The sequence below is a fragment of the Micromesistius poutassou genome (assembly GCF_964030765.1).
Source record: "Micromesistius poutassou genome assembly, chromosome: 9".
NCBI lineage: Eukaryota > Metazoa > Chordata > Actinopteri > Gadiformes > Gadidae > Micromesistius > Micromesistius poutassou.
This window is the reverse complement of record NC_140279.1, coordinates 9,466,289-9,485,798: the sequence shown is the minus strand read 5'-3', so window position 1 is coordinate 9,485,798 and position 19,510 is coordinate 9,466,289. Positions and strand designations below refer to the sequence as shown.

The 19,510-nt window shown below is 49.0% G+C and overlaps 1 protein-coding gene across 11 annotated transcripts in view; it reads left to right on the top strand.

The window, feature by feature from the left end:
• Nucleotides 1-19,510, top strand: part of patj (PATJ crumbs cell polarity complex component) — a 50,910-nt gene that overhangs the window by 19,779 nt on the left and 11,621 nt on the right. For 5 of the 11 annotated variants that reach the window (XM_084473160.1, XM_084473161.1, XM_084473156.1 and 2 more), the window contains 16 exons: nucleotides 165-339; nucleotides 1,242-1,352; nucleotides 1,961-2,020; nucleotides 2,542-2,671; nucleotides 9,959-10,167; nucleotides 10,406-10,497; nucleotides 10,658-10,736; nucleotides 10,960-11,028; nucleotides 11,117-11,248; nucleotides 11,944-12,019; nucleotides 12,214-12,320; nucleotides 12,407-12,490; nucleotides 12,620-12,864; nucleotides 14,014-14,161; nucleotides 14,721-15,645; nucleotides 15,722-15,881. In XM_084473160.1, the coding sequence (XP_084329286.1) occupies nucleotides 165-339; nucleotides 1,242-1,352; nucleotides 1,961-2,020; nucleotides 2,542-2,671; nucleotides 9,959-10,167; nucleotides 10,406-10,497; nucleotides 10,658-10,736; nucleotides 10,960-11,028; nucleotides 11,117-11,248; nucleotides 11,944-12,019; nucleotides 12,214-12,320; nucleotides 12,407-12,490; nucleotides 12,620-12,864; nucleotides 14,014-14,161; nucleotides 14,721-15,645; nucleotides 15,722-15,738 (2,659 nt within the window). In that variant the 3' untranslated portion in view covers nucleotides 15,739-15,881. Of the gene's footprint in view, nucleotides 1-164; nucleotides 340-1,241; nucleotides 1,353-1,960; nucleotides 2,021-2,541; nucleotides 2,672-9,958; nucleotides 10,168-10,405; nucleotides 10,498-10,657; nucleotides 10,737-10,959; nucleotides 11,029-11,116; nucleotides 11,249-11,943; nucleotides 12,020-12,213; nucleotides 12,321-12,406; nucleotides 12,491-12,619; nucleotides 12,865-14,013; nucleotides 14,162-14,720; nucleotides 15,646-15,721; nucleotides 15,882-15,945; nucleotides 15,984-17,671; nucleotides 17,795-17,976; nucleotides 18,085-18,229; nucleotides 18,313-18,533; nucleotides 18,658-19,510 lie in introns of those variants that run through there. The other 6 variants (XR_014637017.1, XM_084473162.1, XM_084473155.1 and 3 more) reach the window with 4 other exon arrangements.

The following is a 19,510-nucleotide window of genomic DNA, read 5'->3' as shown; positions in this document are numbered from 1 at the left end:
GTCCTCAGGGTGGAGGTGTTACTGACAGAGCTCCACTGGTCCTCAGGGTGGAGGTGTTACTGACAGAGCTCCAGCTGTCCTCAGGGTGGAGGTGTTACTGACAGAGCTCCAGCTGTCCCTGGTTAGGGTGGAGGTTTTACTGACAGAGCTCCACCTGTCCTCAGGGTGGAGGTGTGGCTTGAGCCCGGCCAATCCCTGGGCATCAGCATCGTGGGCGGGCGTCATGTGATCAAGCGACTCCGTAACGGGGAGGAGCTTAGAGGCATCTTCATCAAGGAGGTCCTCCCCCACAGCCCTGCTGACCACACCACCCTGAAGACCGGAGACAAGATCCTAGAGGTACCTTAACCCAACCTTAGCCTAACCTTAACCTTACCTTACCTTAACTTTAACCCTACCTTAAGTTTAACCTTAACCTTACCGTAACCTTACCTTAACCGTAACCTAACGAACTGAACTGTGCAAAATCTGCTGATCGCAACGTTCCTTACTGTGAGACAGTCAATCCCTCCGTGGTCAAGCTGCTGCAGTTTCATTTACAAAAAGGTGGAGCAAAAAACACTGCTGTGCTCAAGAAGTTGTGTATTGAAAATGGAATCTCCTTTGTGAAATGTGTGGGGTGTGTGTGGGGTGCGTACCAAACACCATCTCCTGGTACTCACCTGAGTAACTAAAAAAAAACGAAAAACGTTATGTGCACCCCTGAGTGTATATATATATATATATATATATATATATTGTGTGCTCTAGGTGTGTGTGTATATAGTAAATATAGTATATATAGTGTGCTGTAAGTGTGTATACATATATATATATCTATATATATATATATATATATATATATGTTGTGTGTGTATTGTGTTCTGTAGGTGTGTATATATAGTAGTAGTAGTAGTAACTATTATTCGCCAAAGGTGAGGTGAATAGTGGGGAATAGCCTGTAGCTGCTCCTGTAGCTGCTCTAAAAATAAACAAGAAAACATTTTTTGCTGGGATTTATTTATTTTTATTAGGGGTTTATTTGTTTTTATTAGCGATGAAAACAATATCCCGAGTTTGAGATCTCAATCATGGGATATTGCCCAAAATCCCGAGATAGCGAACCAATCAAATTGCACCATCTAAGGAGGTTCACATGTAGAATATACTAAATATATATATTGTGTGTATTGTGTTCTGTAGGTGTGTGTGTATATATATATATATATATATATATATATTGTGTACATTGTGTACTCCAGGTGAGCGGCGTGGACCTGCAGGCCGCCAGCCACCAGGAGGCGGTGTCGGCCATCAAGGCAGCGGAGAGCCCAGTAGTGTTCACTGTCCAGAGCCTGAGCAACACACCCAGGGTACACTCACTCACTCACTCACTCTCACACTCACTTTCACACACAGGGTACAACACTATCACGGTACACCCCTGTTAGGGTACACCACTTTCAGGGTACTGTCAGGGTACACCACTGTTAGGGTACACCACAGTCAGGGTACACCACTGTTAGGTTACACCACAGTCAGGGTACACACCTGTTAGGGTACACCACAGTCAGGGTACACCACTGTTAGGGTACACCACAGTCAGGGTACACCACAGTCAGGGTACATCCCTGTTAGGGTACACCACTGTTAGAGTACACCCCTGTTAGGGTACACCACAGTCAGGGTACACCACTGTTAGAGTACACCCCTGTTAGGGTACACCACAGTCAGGGTACACCCCTGTTAGGGTACACCACAGTCAGGGTACACCACTGTTAGGGTACACCACAGTCAGGGTATACCACAGTCAGGGTACACCCCTGTTAGGGTACACCACAGTCAGGGTACACCACAGTCAGGGTACACCCCTGTTAGGGTACACCACAGTCAGGGTACACCACTATCAGGGTACTTACTATTAGGGCACCCCCCCCCTTCCTGTCTGACCTCTGACCTCTGTCTCCATGGTTCCTCTCAGCCTGTGTCGCTCTCAGCCTCCAGTCACATGACACACAGAGGCAGCAGGACCCCGCCCTCGGTGAGTGGTGCATCTGGACCCAGACCCCAGACCCCAGACCCCTGACCCCTAGACCCCCTAGACCCCCTAGACCCCTAGACCCCCTAGACCCCTAGACCCCCTAGACCCTTAGACCCCCTAGACCCCCAGACCCTCTAGACCCCCTAGACCCCCAGACCCCCTAGACCCCCTAGACCCCCAGACCCCCTAGACCCCTAGACCCCCCCTAGACCCCCTAGACCCCCCCTTAGACCCCCTAGACCCCCTAGACCCCTTAGATCCCTTAGACCCCTAGACCCCCTAGACCCCCAGACCCCCTAGACCCCTTAGACCCCCTAGACCCCCAGACCCCCTAGACCCCTTAGACCCCCTAGACCCCTAGACCCCTTAGACCCCCTAGACCCCCTAGACTCCTAGTCCCCCTAGAGCCCCTGGACCCCCTGGACCCAGACCCCTCCAGGGTCCTGGGGTAGGCCCCTACAGGGTCCTGGGGTCAGGGGGCCCTGTGGTTTAAGGACGGTTTGGTTTTCTGTCCCCTGCAGAAAGCAGCAGTAGCCCCACCCACTGCCAGACTGCCCCCTCCCTACCGCCCTCCCAGCCAATCAGAAGGCCGGACAGACCCTCCCAGCCAATCAGAAGGCCGGGCGGATCCCGGGCCACTACAGACCAATGGTGGGTTCGATAGATAGATAATTTTAATCATCCTTTACAGGAAATTAAAGTGCGACTGCAGCTTCAAGACAGACATAACACCACACATTTCCTCAGATAGCTTCCATACTTAAAATACAATACATAAATACTAAAAAAGTGCAAAGTTAGTTTTGTACATTGTAAAACCTAGCACCTATAGCAGCTGGTATACTAGACTTCCTGTAGCTCTCGATTTTGCACATTGGTGCAATCAGTCTCTGACTCAAGGTGCTGCTCTTGATCACCATCACGGTGTTACCGTTAGTAGCTCAGCCCCGACCACTGAGCCGGCCTTCCTGATGAGCCGGCCTTCCTTCTCCAGTCTGTTTTTGTCCGCTGTGCGGGCGCCTTCTCCCAAACAGGCCACAGCAAAAAACAGAGCACTGGCCACCACTGAATGGTAGCCACTGCACAGCAGGGATTGGCAGATGTTGAAGCCTCCTTAAGAAATAAGGCTTTGTCCCTTCCTGTACGCCGCCTCCATATGACTCTTCCAGGCCAGCTCACTGTCAAGCTGCACACCAAGGTACCTGTGGTTGGCGACCACCTCCACCTCAGTGCCCCTGATGGTGATTGGTGTTGGTTGAGTCCTCCTCCTCCCCCTCCTGAAATCCACAACTATCTCCTTAGTTTTAGTGGTGTTGAGATGGAGGTTATTGTGTGCACTCCACAAAGTTGTTTATTGTATAGATAGATAGATAGATAGTCGTTTATTAACCCCCCCTTAGGAGAAATTCACAAGTGACCAGCAGTACAGTGGGAAAAGAGTGCGAAACAAGAGTATATATACAAATAAATTTACCAATTTGAAATAAAATATAATAAAAAACTATTAGAATAAGATAAACATACTATATACATGTAACTGTCCATTTGTAGGTGACTTGTGCATTAAAAAATAAATATGACTATAAGTATAAATGTGCCAATGTGCAGGGTTCCTGAGGTAATGAAAATGAAATAAATAACAAGGTTTAAACAACAATCAGTCCTGAGGTGTGTATCCATATACTCATCCTCATTGCCCCCTTTGATGAGGCCGACAACAGTTGTCATCTGAAAATTTCTGCAAAAAGCAGCTGTTGGTGTTATATTGGAAATCCGCTGTGTCCCTGTGCTGCTCAGGATGGTGCTTGAGACACTGTTCTGTAGGAGCATGTACTGTGGTCTGAGGGAACGGTAATCCAAACACCACAGTACCAGTAATGGATCCACCTTCATCTTATCCATCTTCTCCCCTAGCAGTCGCAGCTGAATTGTGTTGAAGGCGCTTGAGAAGCCAAAGAATGTAATCCTTACAGATGCATCAGGGGTGTCCAGATGTGTGTATGCCCTCTGCAGCATGTAAATGAGAGCATGTAAATAATCGACGCTGATATAGGGCTGATATGCAAACTGTAAAGGATCCATTTGAGTTGACACACTAGTCCTGATGTAGAAGAGGACAAGTCTCTCAAATGTCTTCATAATATGTGAGGTGAGCGCTACTGGTCTGTAGTCATTGTGATGTGTGGGATGGGTCTTCCTTGGGACAAGTACCAGGCAAGATGTTTTCCACAGCCTTTTCCACTGACTTCTGTAGATGCAAGCTCAGGTTGAACAGGTGTGTTAGGATACCACACAGCTCTGAAGAGCAGGTCTTCAGTAGCCTTGGGCTGATGTCTTCGGGCCCCACTGCTTTCCCTGTCTTCAGTCTGAGGTGGGAAGAGGGGACTCCGTGCAGGTGACATCTCAGGAGTGATGGAGAGAGAGAGGGGAGGTGGAGAGGAAGCAGCAATGGTCAGCATGCTGGGGTGGTGTGGGGCGGGGTCCTGTCCTTTAGACCATCAGGACGGCTGGAGATAACCCCCCCCCCCCGCCCAGGACGGAGATCAGAGAGCAGACCGCTTACCCTCCATCCCCTCCAGGGTGGAGATCAGAGAGTAGACCGCTCCATCAGCTCCTCCTCCACCTCTTCTGCTACATCATGACATATATATATATATATATATATATATATGTGTATATGTATATATATATATGTGTATGTGTATATGTATATGTGTGTGTATATATATATATGAGGAGCTCTTTTCCAAAACACGATAAACGGCAAATTGAAATACTGAACCTATTCACTGCTCCATAAACATTAAATGCCAAATCGCTATATTTCCTTGTTTAAAATGTACCGCAAGATGCAGTTTTTTTTCCAAACGGCGAAAAAGCGACAAACCTATTTTTTGCCTAAATGCGATATCTCCACCTTGCGTGTGAGGGCAGTGGGACAACGTTGAGTGTGAGGCCGAAATGGTTCACCTTGTCTGACTAGAGGGATAGCACTGACTGGCCCAGAGTGTGGAGGTCTTTATTTCATGCATTTGCATTTGATTTATATCAATTTATAGTATGAGATGAGTCCCTGATATTGTATGTTGCATGTTCTCTTATTAAAAAAAGAAAAAAAACATAAACCAATGGATTTACAGCATTTTTGGAAAAAAATGGATGGATTTTATAGTGTTTTGGAAAAAGTAAAAATAAACTTTGAATTTATAATCAACAATATTGTTGTTTCATTTAAAAATCATTGTTCAAAATGTTCAGACTGGGCCAACAAACCATTTTATCAGGATCAATTGAATATTAACAAAATATGTGGGTCTAGGTAGAAAATGTAATTTTCCTGAAAACTATTCAAATGGATTTATTTTTTTGAAAGTTTTTGAAAAAGAGCTCCTCATATGTAATATATATATGTATATATCTGTATATATATATGTGTATATATATATATATATATATATATATGTGTATATATATATATGTGTTTGTGTATCTCTGTGTGTTAATGTGTGTGTCTTTGTGTGTTTCCAGGGCCGGTGGCCTGAGGGCTTGTTGGGAAGAGGCTAGCGCCTCCTGTAGGGCACACACACACACACACACACACACACACACACACACACACACACACACACACACACACACACACACACACACACACACACACACACACACACACACACACAAGGACGCGGTCCTGTACTCTGCTGGGGCCGGGTTAGTGGTGGTGGTGGTTAGTGGTGGTGGTTAGTAGTGGTGGGTAGTGGTGGTGGATTGTGGTTTAACGGGTTGTGTTTTGTTAGAGGTTGTCTGGTCCAATCCCCTGAGCTCAGTAGATGGTCTTGATTGATAGTTAGGATGCAGGCAGGGTTTCTTAAACTAGGAACTGGGACCCAAAGTGGGCTGCGATGGTTTAGTTAGAGATGATCACGCTGATCACTGATCACTCGTCACTCTGATCACACTGATCACTCTGATCACACTGAACACTCTGAACACTCTGATCACCCTGATCACTCTGATCACTCAGAACAATGAACACTCTGACCACTCTGATCACTCTGAATACTGAACAATCTGAACACTCTGATCACACTAATCACTCTGAACAATGAACACTCTGATCACTCTGAACACAGAACACAGAACCTCAGATCACCCCCTGGGGTGTGGAGAGTGTTTCAGAGTGTGTGGTCTGTGGGTCCCTCTCAGTTTAAGAAGCCCTTCTCCTGGCTTCTGATGTCTCACTCCTCTGATGTCCAGGGAGCAGAGTAACAACAGTCCATGATTCTGAGGTGTCAATCAATTAGTCACCGTAGAGACGGCTCGGTGTCCCTCGGCCCCAAAGCTCTCTGACCCCAAACATCACATCTCCTTCAATCACAGCACATTGACTCCTGATCCGGTCTGGTCTGGTCTGGTCTGGTCTGGTCTGGTCTGGTCCGATCTGGTCTGGTCTGGTCCTCTGCCCTCATGTTGACTAAATAAAGAGTAGACCTTAATACGTTTAAAGACTGTTCTTCAAGTGTCGTTACTGATGGAGGATTTTAATATATCAACTCTATGATATATAAATATATATATATTAATATATCAACTATATGATATATAAATATATATATATTATATCAACTATAGGGTATTTTAATATATTACGGATCACATTTATACTTTTATAATATGACATCTATGTTATAGATAGAATTCATAAATATATAACGTGTATATATATATTATAGAAATTTTTTAATGTACAAATATGCATAAATATTTAAATATAATGTATGTATATATATATTATAGACATTATCTATAAATATGATATATATTGTATGTAATAGATAATATCTATAAATATGATGTATTAGTTAGTATATAAATATAACATATTCCAGATAATATTCATACATCTTTAAGTGTATATATATATATATGAGGTAATATCTAAATGTATAAATATGATATATTCATTGAGTATATGCTACACGTGAACCTCCTAAGATGGCGCAATTTGATTGGTTCGCTATCTCAGGATATTGGGCAATATCCCATGATTGAGATCTCAAACATGGGATATTGTTTTCATTGCAAAATTTTGCATGTGACGGTCGTCTCGTCACGCTAATAAAAACAAATAAAACGCTAATAAAAACAAATAAATTACGTCAAAAGGTGTTATCTTGTTTATTTTTGGAGTGTTCACGTGTAGTATATACTAAAACAATTATTTACCTCAGGCTCTGTGAATAGTGAGGAATAGCCCCCTCGACCTTTCATAGAATAATTGTTAAAGATATAGAAGTATTATAGGTAATCTCATAAATATATTAATATTGCATAAATATATTATTAATATAATTATTGATTATTTATTATATAAATATGAATTAAAACATATGGATTTGTAAATCAGTTTTTTATGAATATTATGTAAATGCTCCACAGTGGAGTGTGTGTGTGTGTGTGTGTGTGTGTGTGTGTGTGTGTGTGTGTGTGTGTGTGTGTGTGTGTGTGTGTGTGTGTGTGTGTGTGTGTGTGTGTGTGTGTGTGTGTGAGAGAGAGAAGGTGTGTGTGTGAGACGGTGTGTGTGAGAACAGTGAATCAGGCCACACTAGTCAGGTCAAGGACAATTCACTAGGCTGAGCTGACCATCTCTCACAGACACACACCCACACTAGAACACTTGCTGCAGAGACAGGTACATTGTTCTCAAAGTACAATCCTTACAGTACAAGAGTGTATATAAAATATACTAGTATGTTATAGTGTATATAATATATACTAGTGTATTATAGTGTATATAATATATACTAGTATATTATAGTGTATATACTAGTGTATTGTCTCACTGTAGACAGATGCGTAGAGGGAGAGGGTGGGGGTGGGTTGCAGGGTGAGAAAAATGTAGCAGCAAAACCATCTCCCTACCTCTCTCCATTGATCCCCCCTCTCTCTCTCCCCCCTTCCTCTCTCTCTCCACACTCTCTCCGCCCTCTCTCTCTCCCCTCTATCTCTCTCTCCCCTCTATCTCTCTTTCTCTCCCACCCCTCTCTCTCCCACATCTCTCTCTCTCTCTCTCTCTCTCTCTCTCTCTCTCTCTCTCTCTCTCTCTCTCTCTCTCGTTGCTGTAAATCTCTTTCTGGAAAAAGCCAAGCTCTGCAAGCAAGCAGCAGACCGGCGATACACATCACACACACTCGCTACCTCTCACACACACACACGCACACACACTGTCTCTGACTCACACACACACACACACACACAAACACACACACACACACACACACACACACACACACACACACACACACACTGGCTCTAGCGCTAATGCTAATACATGCAGACAAATGCTCTGTCACACACACACACCCATACAATCACCTACTGCAGCGCGCTAACACACGCTAACACGCGCGAGCTCTGAGGGGATGGCTCTGCTGAGGGACCACTGAAGAATGGGCCATGTTGCCAGGTTAGTGCTAGGGTTATGTGTGAGGGTTATTTGAGAGGGTGAGTGTGTGAGGGTTAGTTGAGAGGGTGAGTGTGTTGATGAGAGGGTTAGTATGTTAGTGTGAGGCTTAGTGGGTTAGTGGGTTGCCAGGTTAGTGCTAGGGTGAGTGTGTGAGGGTTATTTGAGAGGGTGAGTGTGTTGATGAGAGGGTGAGTGTGTGAGGGTTATTTGAGAGTGTGAGTGTGTTGATGAGAGGGTGAGTGTGAGGGTTAGTGCGAGGGTGAGTGTGTTGGTGGAAGGGTTAGTGTGTGTGTGTGTGTGTGTGTGTGTGTTTCCACTGCAGCTAGTATCCGAACTCCCGTCCTCCCCCACAGGGGGCAGCGCTCTGATGGAACACAGAGGTCACCTCTCACTGTCCTCATCTGTCTGCCTGCCTGTCTCTCTCTCTCTCCCTGTCTCTGAGTGGAATGTGGATTGAGGATTGTGGGACCCAGTCTCCAGATAAACCAGGACCTGAACCTCTCTGCTCCCAGCACCAGTGTGTGTGCAACAGTCTAGCTTTCAGTTTCAGTCTCAGTTTAAGATCCTCCTCCTTTAAGATGTCTGTCTGTTGTTCTGTCTGTCTGTCTGTAGTTCTGTCTGTCTGTCTGTGGTTCTGTCTGTCTTTGGTTCTGGCAGTCTGTCTGTGTCTGTCTGTAGTTCTGTATGTCTGTAGTTATGTCCGCATGGACACTCATGTTTGAGTCCAGTGTCTTGCAGGTGTGTGTATTGGTATTTGTGTGTGTGTGTGTGTGTGTGTGTGTGTGTGTGTGTGTGTGTGTGTGTGTGTGTGTGTGTGTGTGTGTGTGTGTGTGTGTGTGTGTGTGTGTGTGTGTGGTATTGGTATTAGTGTGTATGTGTGTGTGTGTGTGTGTGTGTGTGTGTGTGTGTGTGTATATTGGTATTAGTGTGTGTGTGTGTGTGTGTGTGTGTGTGTGTGTTGGTATTAGTGTGTGTGTATGTGTGTATTGGTATTAGTGTGTGTGTGTGTGTGTGTGTGTGTGTGTGTTGGTATTAGTGTGCGTGTGTGTGTGTATGCGTGTATTGGTATTAGTGTGTGTGTGTGTGTGTGTGTTGGTATTAGTGTGCATGTGTGTGTGTATGTGTGTATTGGTATTAGTGTGTATGTGCGTGTGTGGGTGAGTTCCGCTCACAGTGAGGCCCTCTCAGGCCTCCAGGCCTCTGTCCCCAGGCCCCTTTCTATCCCCAGGCCTCTGTCCCCAGGTCTCTCTGTCCCCTGGCCTCCAGGCCTCTATCCCCACGCCTCTGTCCCCTGGCCTCCAGGCCTCTTTGTCCCCAGGCCTCCAGGCCTCTGTCCCCTGGCCTCCAGGCCTCTGTCCCCTGGCCTCCAGGCCTCTGTCCCCTGGCCTCCAGGCCTCTTTGTCCCCAGGCCTCCAGGCCTCTGTCCCCTGGCCTCCAGGCCTCTCTCCCCAGGCTTTCCCTTGTCTCCCCAGACGGCGTGCTGCAGCGCTACCAGGAGCTCCCAGGGGAGGTGCTGAGTGTGGAGCTGGAGAAGGAGCCGGTGGGGCCGGGGCTCAGCCTGGGCCTCAGCCTGGCAGGCGACCGCGACCGCAGCCGGCTCAGCATCTACATCGTGGGGCTGAGCCCGGGGGGGGCGGCCGCACGCCAGGGGGCCGTCCGGGTGGGAGACCAGCTGCTGGAGGTCTGTCTCTCTACCCATCTGTCTCTCTACTTGTCTGTCTCTCTACCTGTTTGTCTCTCTACCTGTTTGTCTCTCTACCTGTCTTTCTGTCTCTCTACCTGTCTGTCTCTAGATTAACAGCCAGGTGTTGTCTGTCTCTCTCTACCTGTCTGTCTCTCTACCTGTCTGTCTCTAGATTAACAGTCAGGTGTTGTCTGTCTCTCTCTACCTATCTGTCTCTCTACCTGTCTGTCTCTAGATTAACAGCCAGGTGTTGTACGGACGCAGTCACCAGAACGCCTCCGCCATAATCAAGAGCTCCGCCCCCAAGGTCAAACTCCTCCTATTGAGGTAAGACACAGGGCATGCTGGGTAATGTAGTGGTGAGGTAGGACACAGGGCATGCTGGGTAATGTAGAATACCAGATATCCTGTCTTTGCATAGCAATGTTGGTACTAATGGTAGTGTCTGTGTGTCTCTGTGTCTGTCTATCTGTCTGTCTGTCTCTAGGAATGAGGATGCTGTCAATCAAATGGCTGTCACCCCCTTCCCCAACCCCCCCCCCTCGCTCAAGACCCCCTCCCCCGAGGTCGGCATACCTGTCTTTACACGCACACACACACACACACACACACACACACACACACACACACACACACACGAGCACACATACATGACACACACACAAACAATATTTATATAAATATGTGCACACAGTGAAGCCATTGCATCACAGAATCCATTCTACCTTGTGTGCGTGTGTGTGTGTGTGTTTGTATGCGTGTGTATGCGTGTGTGTGTGTGCGTTACAGGCTGATTCTTCAGACAGTGTGTCGGCCGCTGCTCCTGACACCCAGGGCCCCCCCACCGTAGAGACCAAGGTCAGAACACACACACACACTGACTGACTGACTAACTGACGAATACTGAATAGCTGACGGTAGTTACACCCGTGTGTTCTTCCTACAGGCTGTAGTTGAGCTCTCTCAGAGTATCAAGACCAGTACCAGTACTGGAGCTAATACTGGTACTGGTAGCCGGACCAGTAGCAGCGGTCTGAAGAGTGTGAAGGAGAACCAGAACACCAGCAGCAGCATCAAGGTACCAGACACCACCACCTCCACCTTCACCACCACCTCCACCTCCTTCCCCTCCTCCTCCACCACCCCCACCTCCTCCACCTCTACCTCCTCCTCCTTCCCCTCCACCTCCTCCTTCACCACCACCTCTTCCACCTCCATCTCCTCCTCCACCTTCACCTCCTGCTTCTCCACCTCCACCTCCTCCTCCTGCTCATCCTCCACCACCTCCTACTCCACCACCTCCACCTCCTGCTCCACGTGCGTGTGTGTGTGCGTGCGTGTGTGGAAGGTTCCAGACCCTCCATTACTGGCTCCTCCGGTTCTATTAGAACCGCAGGTCAGTTATAGACTAACCCAGACCAGTTTAACTAGGTTAAACTAATCCAGAACAGTTTAACTAGACTAACCCTGACCAGTTTAACTAGACTAACCCGGACCAGTTTAACTAGACTAACCCAGATCAGTTGAACTAGACTAAACCAGACAAGTTTAACTAGACTAACCCACCCCAGTTTAACTAGATTGTACTAACCCAGACCAGTTTAACTAGACTAACCCAGACCAGTTTAACTAGACTAACCCAGACCAGTTGAACTAGACTAAACCAAACTAACTAAACCAGACCAGTTTAACTAGACTGGACTGACCCAGTTGAACTAAAATAAGGTCCCTTTATGATTTTGTGTGTGTGTGTGTGTGTGTGTGTGTGTGTAGTCCTCCACAGTTTCCAGTAAAGAGGCCACATGTTCTGTCTCCCCTCCACCCCTCACTGAACCTCCTGCTGCCTCAGGTACACACACACACACGCACACACACACACACACACAGACACAGACAATTTTAAAGGGCCTTTATTTTACCAAAATGTGGGAGGTAATTGAGTTTGGGGTGTGTGTGTGTGTGTGTGTGTGTGTGTGTGTGTGTGTGTGTGTGTGTGTGTGTGTGCATGTGTGTGCGTGTGTGTGTGTGTGTGTGTGTGTGTAGACCCAGCCTTCAGACCAGTCCTTGCCGGTCAGGAGACTCTGATTGAGATCCACAAAGGAACCTCAGGTCTGGGCCTCAGTGTGGTGGGCGGCCAGGACACACAGCTGGTAAGGGCTAGTTAACACTGGTTAGCACTGGTAAGGGCTAGTTAACACTGGTTAACACTGGTAAGGGTTACTCTCTCCCCCCCCAGGAGGCCATCCTGGTCCATGAGGTGTATGAGGAGGGCGCCGCCGCCCGGGACGGTCGCCTCTGGCCCGGGGACCAGATCCTCCAGGTGGGTCTCGAACCCACAACCCCAGACCCCTTTGTTTGTCTGTGTGTGTGTGTGTGTGTGTGTGTGTGTGTGTATGTGTTATAACGTGCGTGTGCGTGCGTGTGTGTTCATGCGTGTGTGCATGTGTAGGTGAATGGTGTGGACCTGCGCGGCGTCCTCCACCAGGAGGCCATCGCGGCGCTGCGCCGGACCCCGGGCCGCGTGCGTCTGCTGGTGCTGCGGGACCGGACCCCCCAGGACCTCCAGGAGCCCCAGGACCGGGACCCCCAGGACCGGGACCCCCAGGACCGGGACCCACTCAACCTGGAGCTGCTCAGCGTGGAGCTGACGAAGAAGGCCGGCCGCGGCCTGGGCCTCAGCATCGTGGGCAAGAGGTACCGCTAACACGGCCCTCCGTCTACAGCACTACCGCTAACCCACCGCTAACCACTGTGCTACCGCTAACACGGCCCCCCGTCTACAGCACTACCGCTAACCACTGTGCTACCGCTAACACGGCCCCCCCTCTACAGCACTTCCGCTAACCACTGTGCTACCGCTAACACGGCCCCCCGTCTACAGCACTACCGCTAACCACTGTGCTACCGCTAACACGGCCCCCCGTCTACAGCACTACCGCTAACCACTGTGCTACCGCTAACACAGCCCCCCGTCTACAGCACTACCGCTAACCACTGTGCTACCGCTAACACGGCCCCCCGTCTACAGCACTACCGCTAACCACTGTGCTACCGCTAACACGGCCCCCCGTCTACAGCACTACCGCTAACCACTGTGCTACCGCTAACACGGCCCCCCGTCTACAGCACTACCGCTAACCACTGTGCTACCGCTAACACGGCCCCCCGTCTACAGCACTACCGCTAACCACTGCGCTACCGCTAACACGGCCCCCCGTCTACAGCACTACCGCTAACCACTGTGCTACCGCTAACACGGCCCCCCGTCTACAGCACTACTGCTAACCACTGTGCTACCGCTAACACGGCCCCCCGTCGACAGCACTACCGCTAACCACTGTGCTACCGCTAACACGGCCCCCCGTCTACAGCACTACCGCTAACCACTGTGCTACCGCTAACACGGCCCCCCGTCTACAGCACTACCGCTAACCACTGTGCTACCGCTAACAAGGCCCCCCGTCTACAGCACTACCGCTAACCACTGTGCTACCGCTAACACGGCCCCCCGTCTACAGCACTACCGCTAACCACTGTGCTACTGCTAACACGGCCCCCCGTCTACACCACCACCGCTAACCACTGTGCTACCGCTAACATGGCCCCCCGTCTACACCACCACCGCTAACCACTGTGCTACCACTAACATGGCCCCCCGTCTACAGCACTACCGCTAACCACTGTGATACCGCTAACACGGCCCCCCGTCTACAGCACTACCGCTAACCACTGTGCTACCGCTAACACGGCCCCCCGTCTACACCACCACCGCTAACCACTGTGCTACCGCTAACATGGCCCCCCGTCTACACCACCACCACTAACCACTGTGTGTGTGTGCAGGAGTGGGCGGGGCGTGTTCATCTCAGAGGTGGTGGTGGGCGGGGCCGCAGAGCTGGACGGTAGGCTGATGCAGGGTGACCAGATCCTGTCAGTCAACGGGGAGCAGGTTAGATACGCCCACCAGGAGGCCGTCGCAGCCATGCTCAAGGTGTGTACCAGAGGGTGTGTGTGTGTGTGTTGCAGTGTACCAGAGGGTGTGTGTGTGTGTGTGTAGCAGTGTAGCAGTGTACCAGAGGGTATGTGTGTGTGTGTTGCAGTGTACCAGAGGGTGTGTGTGTGTGTGTGTGTGTTGCAGTGTACCAGAGGGTGTGTGTGTGTGTGTGTGTTGCAGTGTACCAGAGGGTGTGTGTGTGTGTGTTGCAGTGTACCAGAGGGTGTGTGTGTGTGTAGCAGTGTACCAGAGGGTGGGTGTGTGTGTGCGTGTGTGTGTGTTGCAGTGTACCAGAGGGTGTGTCTGTGTGTTGCAGTGTACCAGAGGGTGTGTGTGTGTGTGTGTTGCAGTGTACCAGAGGGTGTGTGTGTGTGTGTGTGTGTGTGTGTGTATGTGTGTGTGTGTGTTGCAGTGTACCAGAGGGTGTGTCTGTGTGTTGCAGTGTACCAGAAGGTGTGTGTGTGTGTGTGTGTGTGTGTGTGTGTGTGTGTGTGTGTGTGTGTGTGTGTGTGTGTGTGTGTGTTGCAGTGTACCAGAAGGTGTGTGTGTGTTGAAGTGTTCCAGAGGGTGTGTGTGTGTGTGTGTGTGTGTGTGTGTGTGTGTTGCAGTGTACCAGAGGGTGTGTGTGTGTGTGTTGCAGTGTTCCAGAGGGTGTGTGTGTGTGTGTGTGTGTGTGTGTGTGTGTGTGTTACAGTGTACCAGAGGGTGTGTGTGTGTGTGTTGCAGTGTTCCAGAGGGTGTGTGTGTGTGTGTGTGTGTGTGTGTGTGTTACAGTGTACCAGAGGGTGTGTGTGTGTGTGTGTGTGTGTGTTGCAGTGTTCCAGAGGGTGTGTGTGTGTGTGTTACAGTGTACCAGAGGGTGTGTGTGTGTGTGTTGCAGTGTTCCAGAGAGTGTGTGTGTGTGTGTGTTGCAGTGTTCCAGAGGGTGTGTGTGTGTGTGTGTTGCAGTGTTCCAGAGGGTGTGTGTGTGTGTGTTGCAGTGTACCAGAGGGTGTGTGTGTGTGTGTGTTGCAGTGTTCCAGAGGGTGTGTGTGTGTGTGTTGCAGTGTTCCAGAGGGTGTGTTTGTGTGTGTGTTGCAGTGTTCCAGAGGGTGTGTGTGTGTGTGTTGCAGTGTTCCAGAGGGTGTGTGTGTGTGTGTTGCAGCGTTCCAGAGGGTGTGTGTGTGTGTGTGTTGCAGTGTACCAGAGGGTGTGTGTGTGTGTTGCAGTGTTCCAGAGGGTGTGTGTGTGTGTGTTGCAGTGTTCCAGAGGGTGTGTGTGTGTGTGTGTGTTGCAGTGTTCCAGAGTGTGTGTGTGTGTGTGTGTGTGTGTTGCAGTGTTCCAGAGGGTGTGTGTGTGTGTGTGTTGCAGTGTTCCAGAGGGTGTGTGTGTGTGTGTGTGTGTGTGTGTTACAGTGTACCAGAGGGTGTGTTCATCTGGAGGTGGGACGTCTGAAGGTGGCAACATGGACCCCCTCCAGACAGACGTCCCAGAGCAGCCAGGTAGGGGTGTGTGTGTGTGTGTGTGTGTGTGTGTGTGTGTGTTTGTGTTTGTGTTTAAATGTGTGTTTCCTCTCAGATGGGTCATGTGACTGAAGATAGAAGCTGCTCAAGTTCTGTGAGTCCGCCCCCCACGGTGGCAATCCCCACCCCCTCCCAGGTCCCTGAGGTGACCTCTGACCCTACGCCAAGCATCGCCCCCGGCAACATCTCGTCTTCCAACAACACCGGTAGGAGAATGTTCTGATTCGCATGTTGTGATGTAATGCTGTGATGTCATGTTGTGATGTCATGTGTTTACAGTGGGACCCCAGGCTGTCCGGACCGTCCAGATCACGCGGGTAAGGTCATGTGACTCTGGGCCCCGTTTCCTGATAACGATGGATCCATGCTCGTACGATCCATCGTACGATGGATCTCACAATGCATCGTTAATTTTAGGGGAGCGTTTCCCGAAACTCATCTTAACATGAACGCGCGTGCTCTGCTCTTACGACGTCGTAGGATTGTAGCTGTCTACTGACACGGTGCTGAAATGGGCTCGGTAGGAGGGGGAGACGCAGGAATGTTGTTGGATTCAACTATATTTTGTGGCAGCAAAAAAATATCTCCCCATCAAGGCCAACAGCAGAGTAGCCTACGAAAAGAATAGACTAAGATGAATGCTACAAATATTAAAACACAATTTATTAGGTCTAGGCCGACATATGCTATATCAGTCCTAATCCCGAACGCACCGTGCGTAGGGGCCTACATTGTTTCACGGCATTTTCTCCCCTGAAATAATTCTATATTAAAAAAATAAAAAATAGCAAGTGTCTGTGTGACAACTAGGCCTATAGCATTTATTTAAATGTGCTGGTTTCTGAAACATGCTTTGCACCGCAAAGAGGGCAGACTTTCTCTGATTCCTGCATTCCGTTTCATTCATTCATTCATTCAGTGATTGACGCGCCGCGCACTCTCTAGAAACTTTGGTGTCAACATTAAAAATGCAACGTTCCATTCATTCATTATCATTCAAACGCAGAGGCATTGACACGGCTATTGCTGTTGCTGGTCTAGATCGATTCCTGCCCATATTGTTGGGCAGGGGGTATGATGGTGCGGGCAATGTAAGCGGGAATGGCACGCATCGCAGCACAGTTTCCCACAGCAGTCTACGTACAGAAAACCACGCTCTCAACTTGGCGATTGTGCACTCCACTAAGGTCAGGGAGTTCGTAACTGTCTAGACACGGTCCAATAAATAGTGAACTTCATCACAGCCTCACCGACGCGCCTACAGTGCTTTATGTCAAACAATCGCAACAAAAAACGCCTGCAGAAATTATCCGACACCCGCTGGTTTCAGCATGATTCATGTACAGTATGTCTTCTGTCATTGATCAATATGAGGACATTTTAACCACGATGGTTGAATTAAAATCAGAGGGAGACAGAAAGTGCCGCTCGCAAGCGACCTCCCACACGAGCAACGGAATCATTTGATTTTATTATATGCCTTGTGATAGGGTTGCCTTGTGACGTGGCGTTTCATCTGTACATTTATTTTTGGAATTTTAAATTGCTGCAATAAATTAATTATGTGTTGACTTCTAACATGTCTCTGTCTTTGCTGTTTAAATCTAACAGTAGTCTACGAGTAATATATATGCGGTAACCACTGTTTTTGGGGTATTGCTAAATAGCGCCAGCTGGACATTCAGTGGTATTGGATGACGTGTTTTAATAAAACACATCCAATACACGGAATGTCCAGCTGGTGACTCCACTGAGGCTATAGTAACGATGCATCCTAGTGCTTAACGGGTACCCCTGTAGGCGTCGTTAGCTACGAGGGTTTTAACGACGTTGTTACGTAACGATGCTTTTGGGAAACGGTCCGAAAATTCTGCGATGATCGTACGACGGTGTTAACGACGTCGTTAGGCTAACGATGCTTTCGGGAAACGGGGCCCAGGAGTGATGTGATTGGCTGAGCTGGACATTTGACCGGGCAGGCAGTGATGTGATTGGCCGTGTGCAGGGCTCCAGGGACAGTCTGGGCTTGTCCATCGCAGGGGGGCGGGGCAGCCCACTGGGGGACCTCCCCGTCTTCATCGCTATGATCCAAGCAAACGGATTAGCGGCTAGGAGCCAGCAGCTCAAGGTACACACACACACACACACACACACATAATACATATACACACACACACACACACACACACACACACACACACACACACATACACACACACACACACACACAATTATTGATGGTGTGTGTGTCAGGGACCGGGTGGTCAGTATAGATCCTGTGTGTGTGTGTGTGTGTGTGTGTGTGTGTAGGTGGGAGACCGGGTGGTCAGTATTGACGGCGTTCGTCTCGATGGTTTGTCTCACTCTGAGGTCGTCGACCTCCTGAAGAGAGACTCTGACACACCCCTCACCCTGGAGGTAACACACACACACACACACACACAGGTAAAATGTATCCTCTGTTGTGACCACCAAGGTCGCAACTCACCTGGAGTGTGTGTGTGTGTGTGTGTGTGTGTGTGTGTGTGTGTGTGTGTGTGTGTGTGTGCGCGCGTGCGTCCAGGTGATTGCAGACACTAACATCGGTGCAGTGACCAGTCAGGTGGAGAACCTGTCCAACACATCAGCGGTCCACACAGAGCCAGAGTACGCACACACACACACACACACACAGCCAGAGTAAGTCCAAATGTAAAATGTGATTAAGGAATCATTATTTGATGTATGATGTATTGATGTATATTCTGTGTGGGTTGCAGTAGGGGCCCTACTGAGTGTGTGTGTGTGTGTGTGTGTGTGTGTGTGTTACTGTGTGTGTTGATGTGTGTGTGTTACTCTGTATGTTGATGTGTGTGCGTGTGTCCTAGGGCCCCGGGCCCCCGGGCGGTGGCCCTGCTGAAGGGGCCCGAGGGTCTGGGCTTCAGCATCGTGGGCGGATTCAGCAGCCCCCACGGAGACCTGCCCATCTACGTCAAGACCGTCTTCAGCAAGGTACGCCTAGCAACCACGGCCTCGCCATAGCAACCACAGCCTCACCATAGCAATCACTGGCCTTGCCATAGCAACCACAGCCTCGTCATAGCAACCACTACCTTCACCATAGCAACCAATGGCATCACCATAGCAACCACTACTTTCACCATAGCAACCACTGGCCTGACCATATCAACCACCGGCCTCGCCATAGCAAACACTGGCCTCGCCATAGTAACCAGTACCTTCACCATAGCAACCACCGGCCTCGCCATAGCAACCAATGGCCTCGCTTTAGGAACCAGTACCTTCACCATAGCAACCACTGTCTTTGCCATAGCAACCAATACCTTCACCATGCAACCACTGCCCTCACCATAGTAACCAGTACCTCCACCATAGCAACCAGTACCTTCACCATAGCAACCAGTACCTTCACCATAGCAACCACTTCCCTCACCATAGCAACCACTGGCCGCGCCATAGTAACCACTACCTTACATTTACATTTAGGGCATTTAGCAGATGCTTTAATCCAAAGCAACTTACAATAATTACATTTGTCATAAGAAGTGAAACAATATATCGCTGTCGGTACAGTAAAGATCGCCAGGCCAACCCATTCCCCCGTATACAGCTGTGATAGCTAGCTACTGCAGATGCTACACAATTAAGTACATGCTACACAAGATGCATATGCATCTTGAATGAATACAAAGTGCATGAATGAATACAAAGTGCATTAAGTGCGTTCATTAAGTGCCAGGGCGTACAACAGACAATAGTGGGCGGAGGCTATGAATGGCTATGCAGAGTCTAGGTGAACTCTGAACAGGTGAGTTTTGAGTCTTTTGCGGAAGCTGGTGGGCAA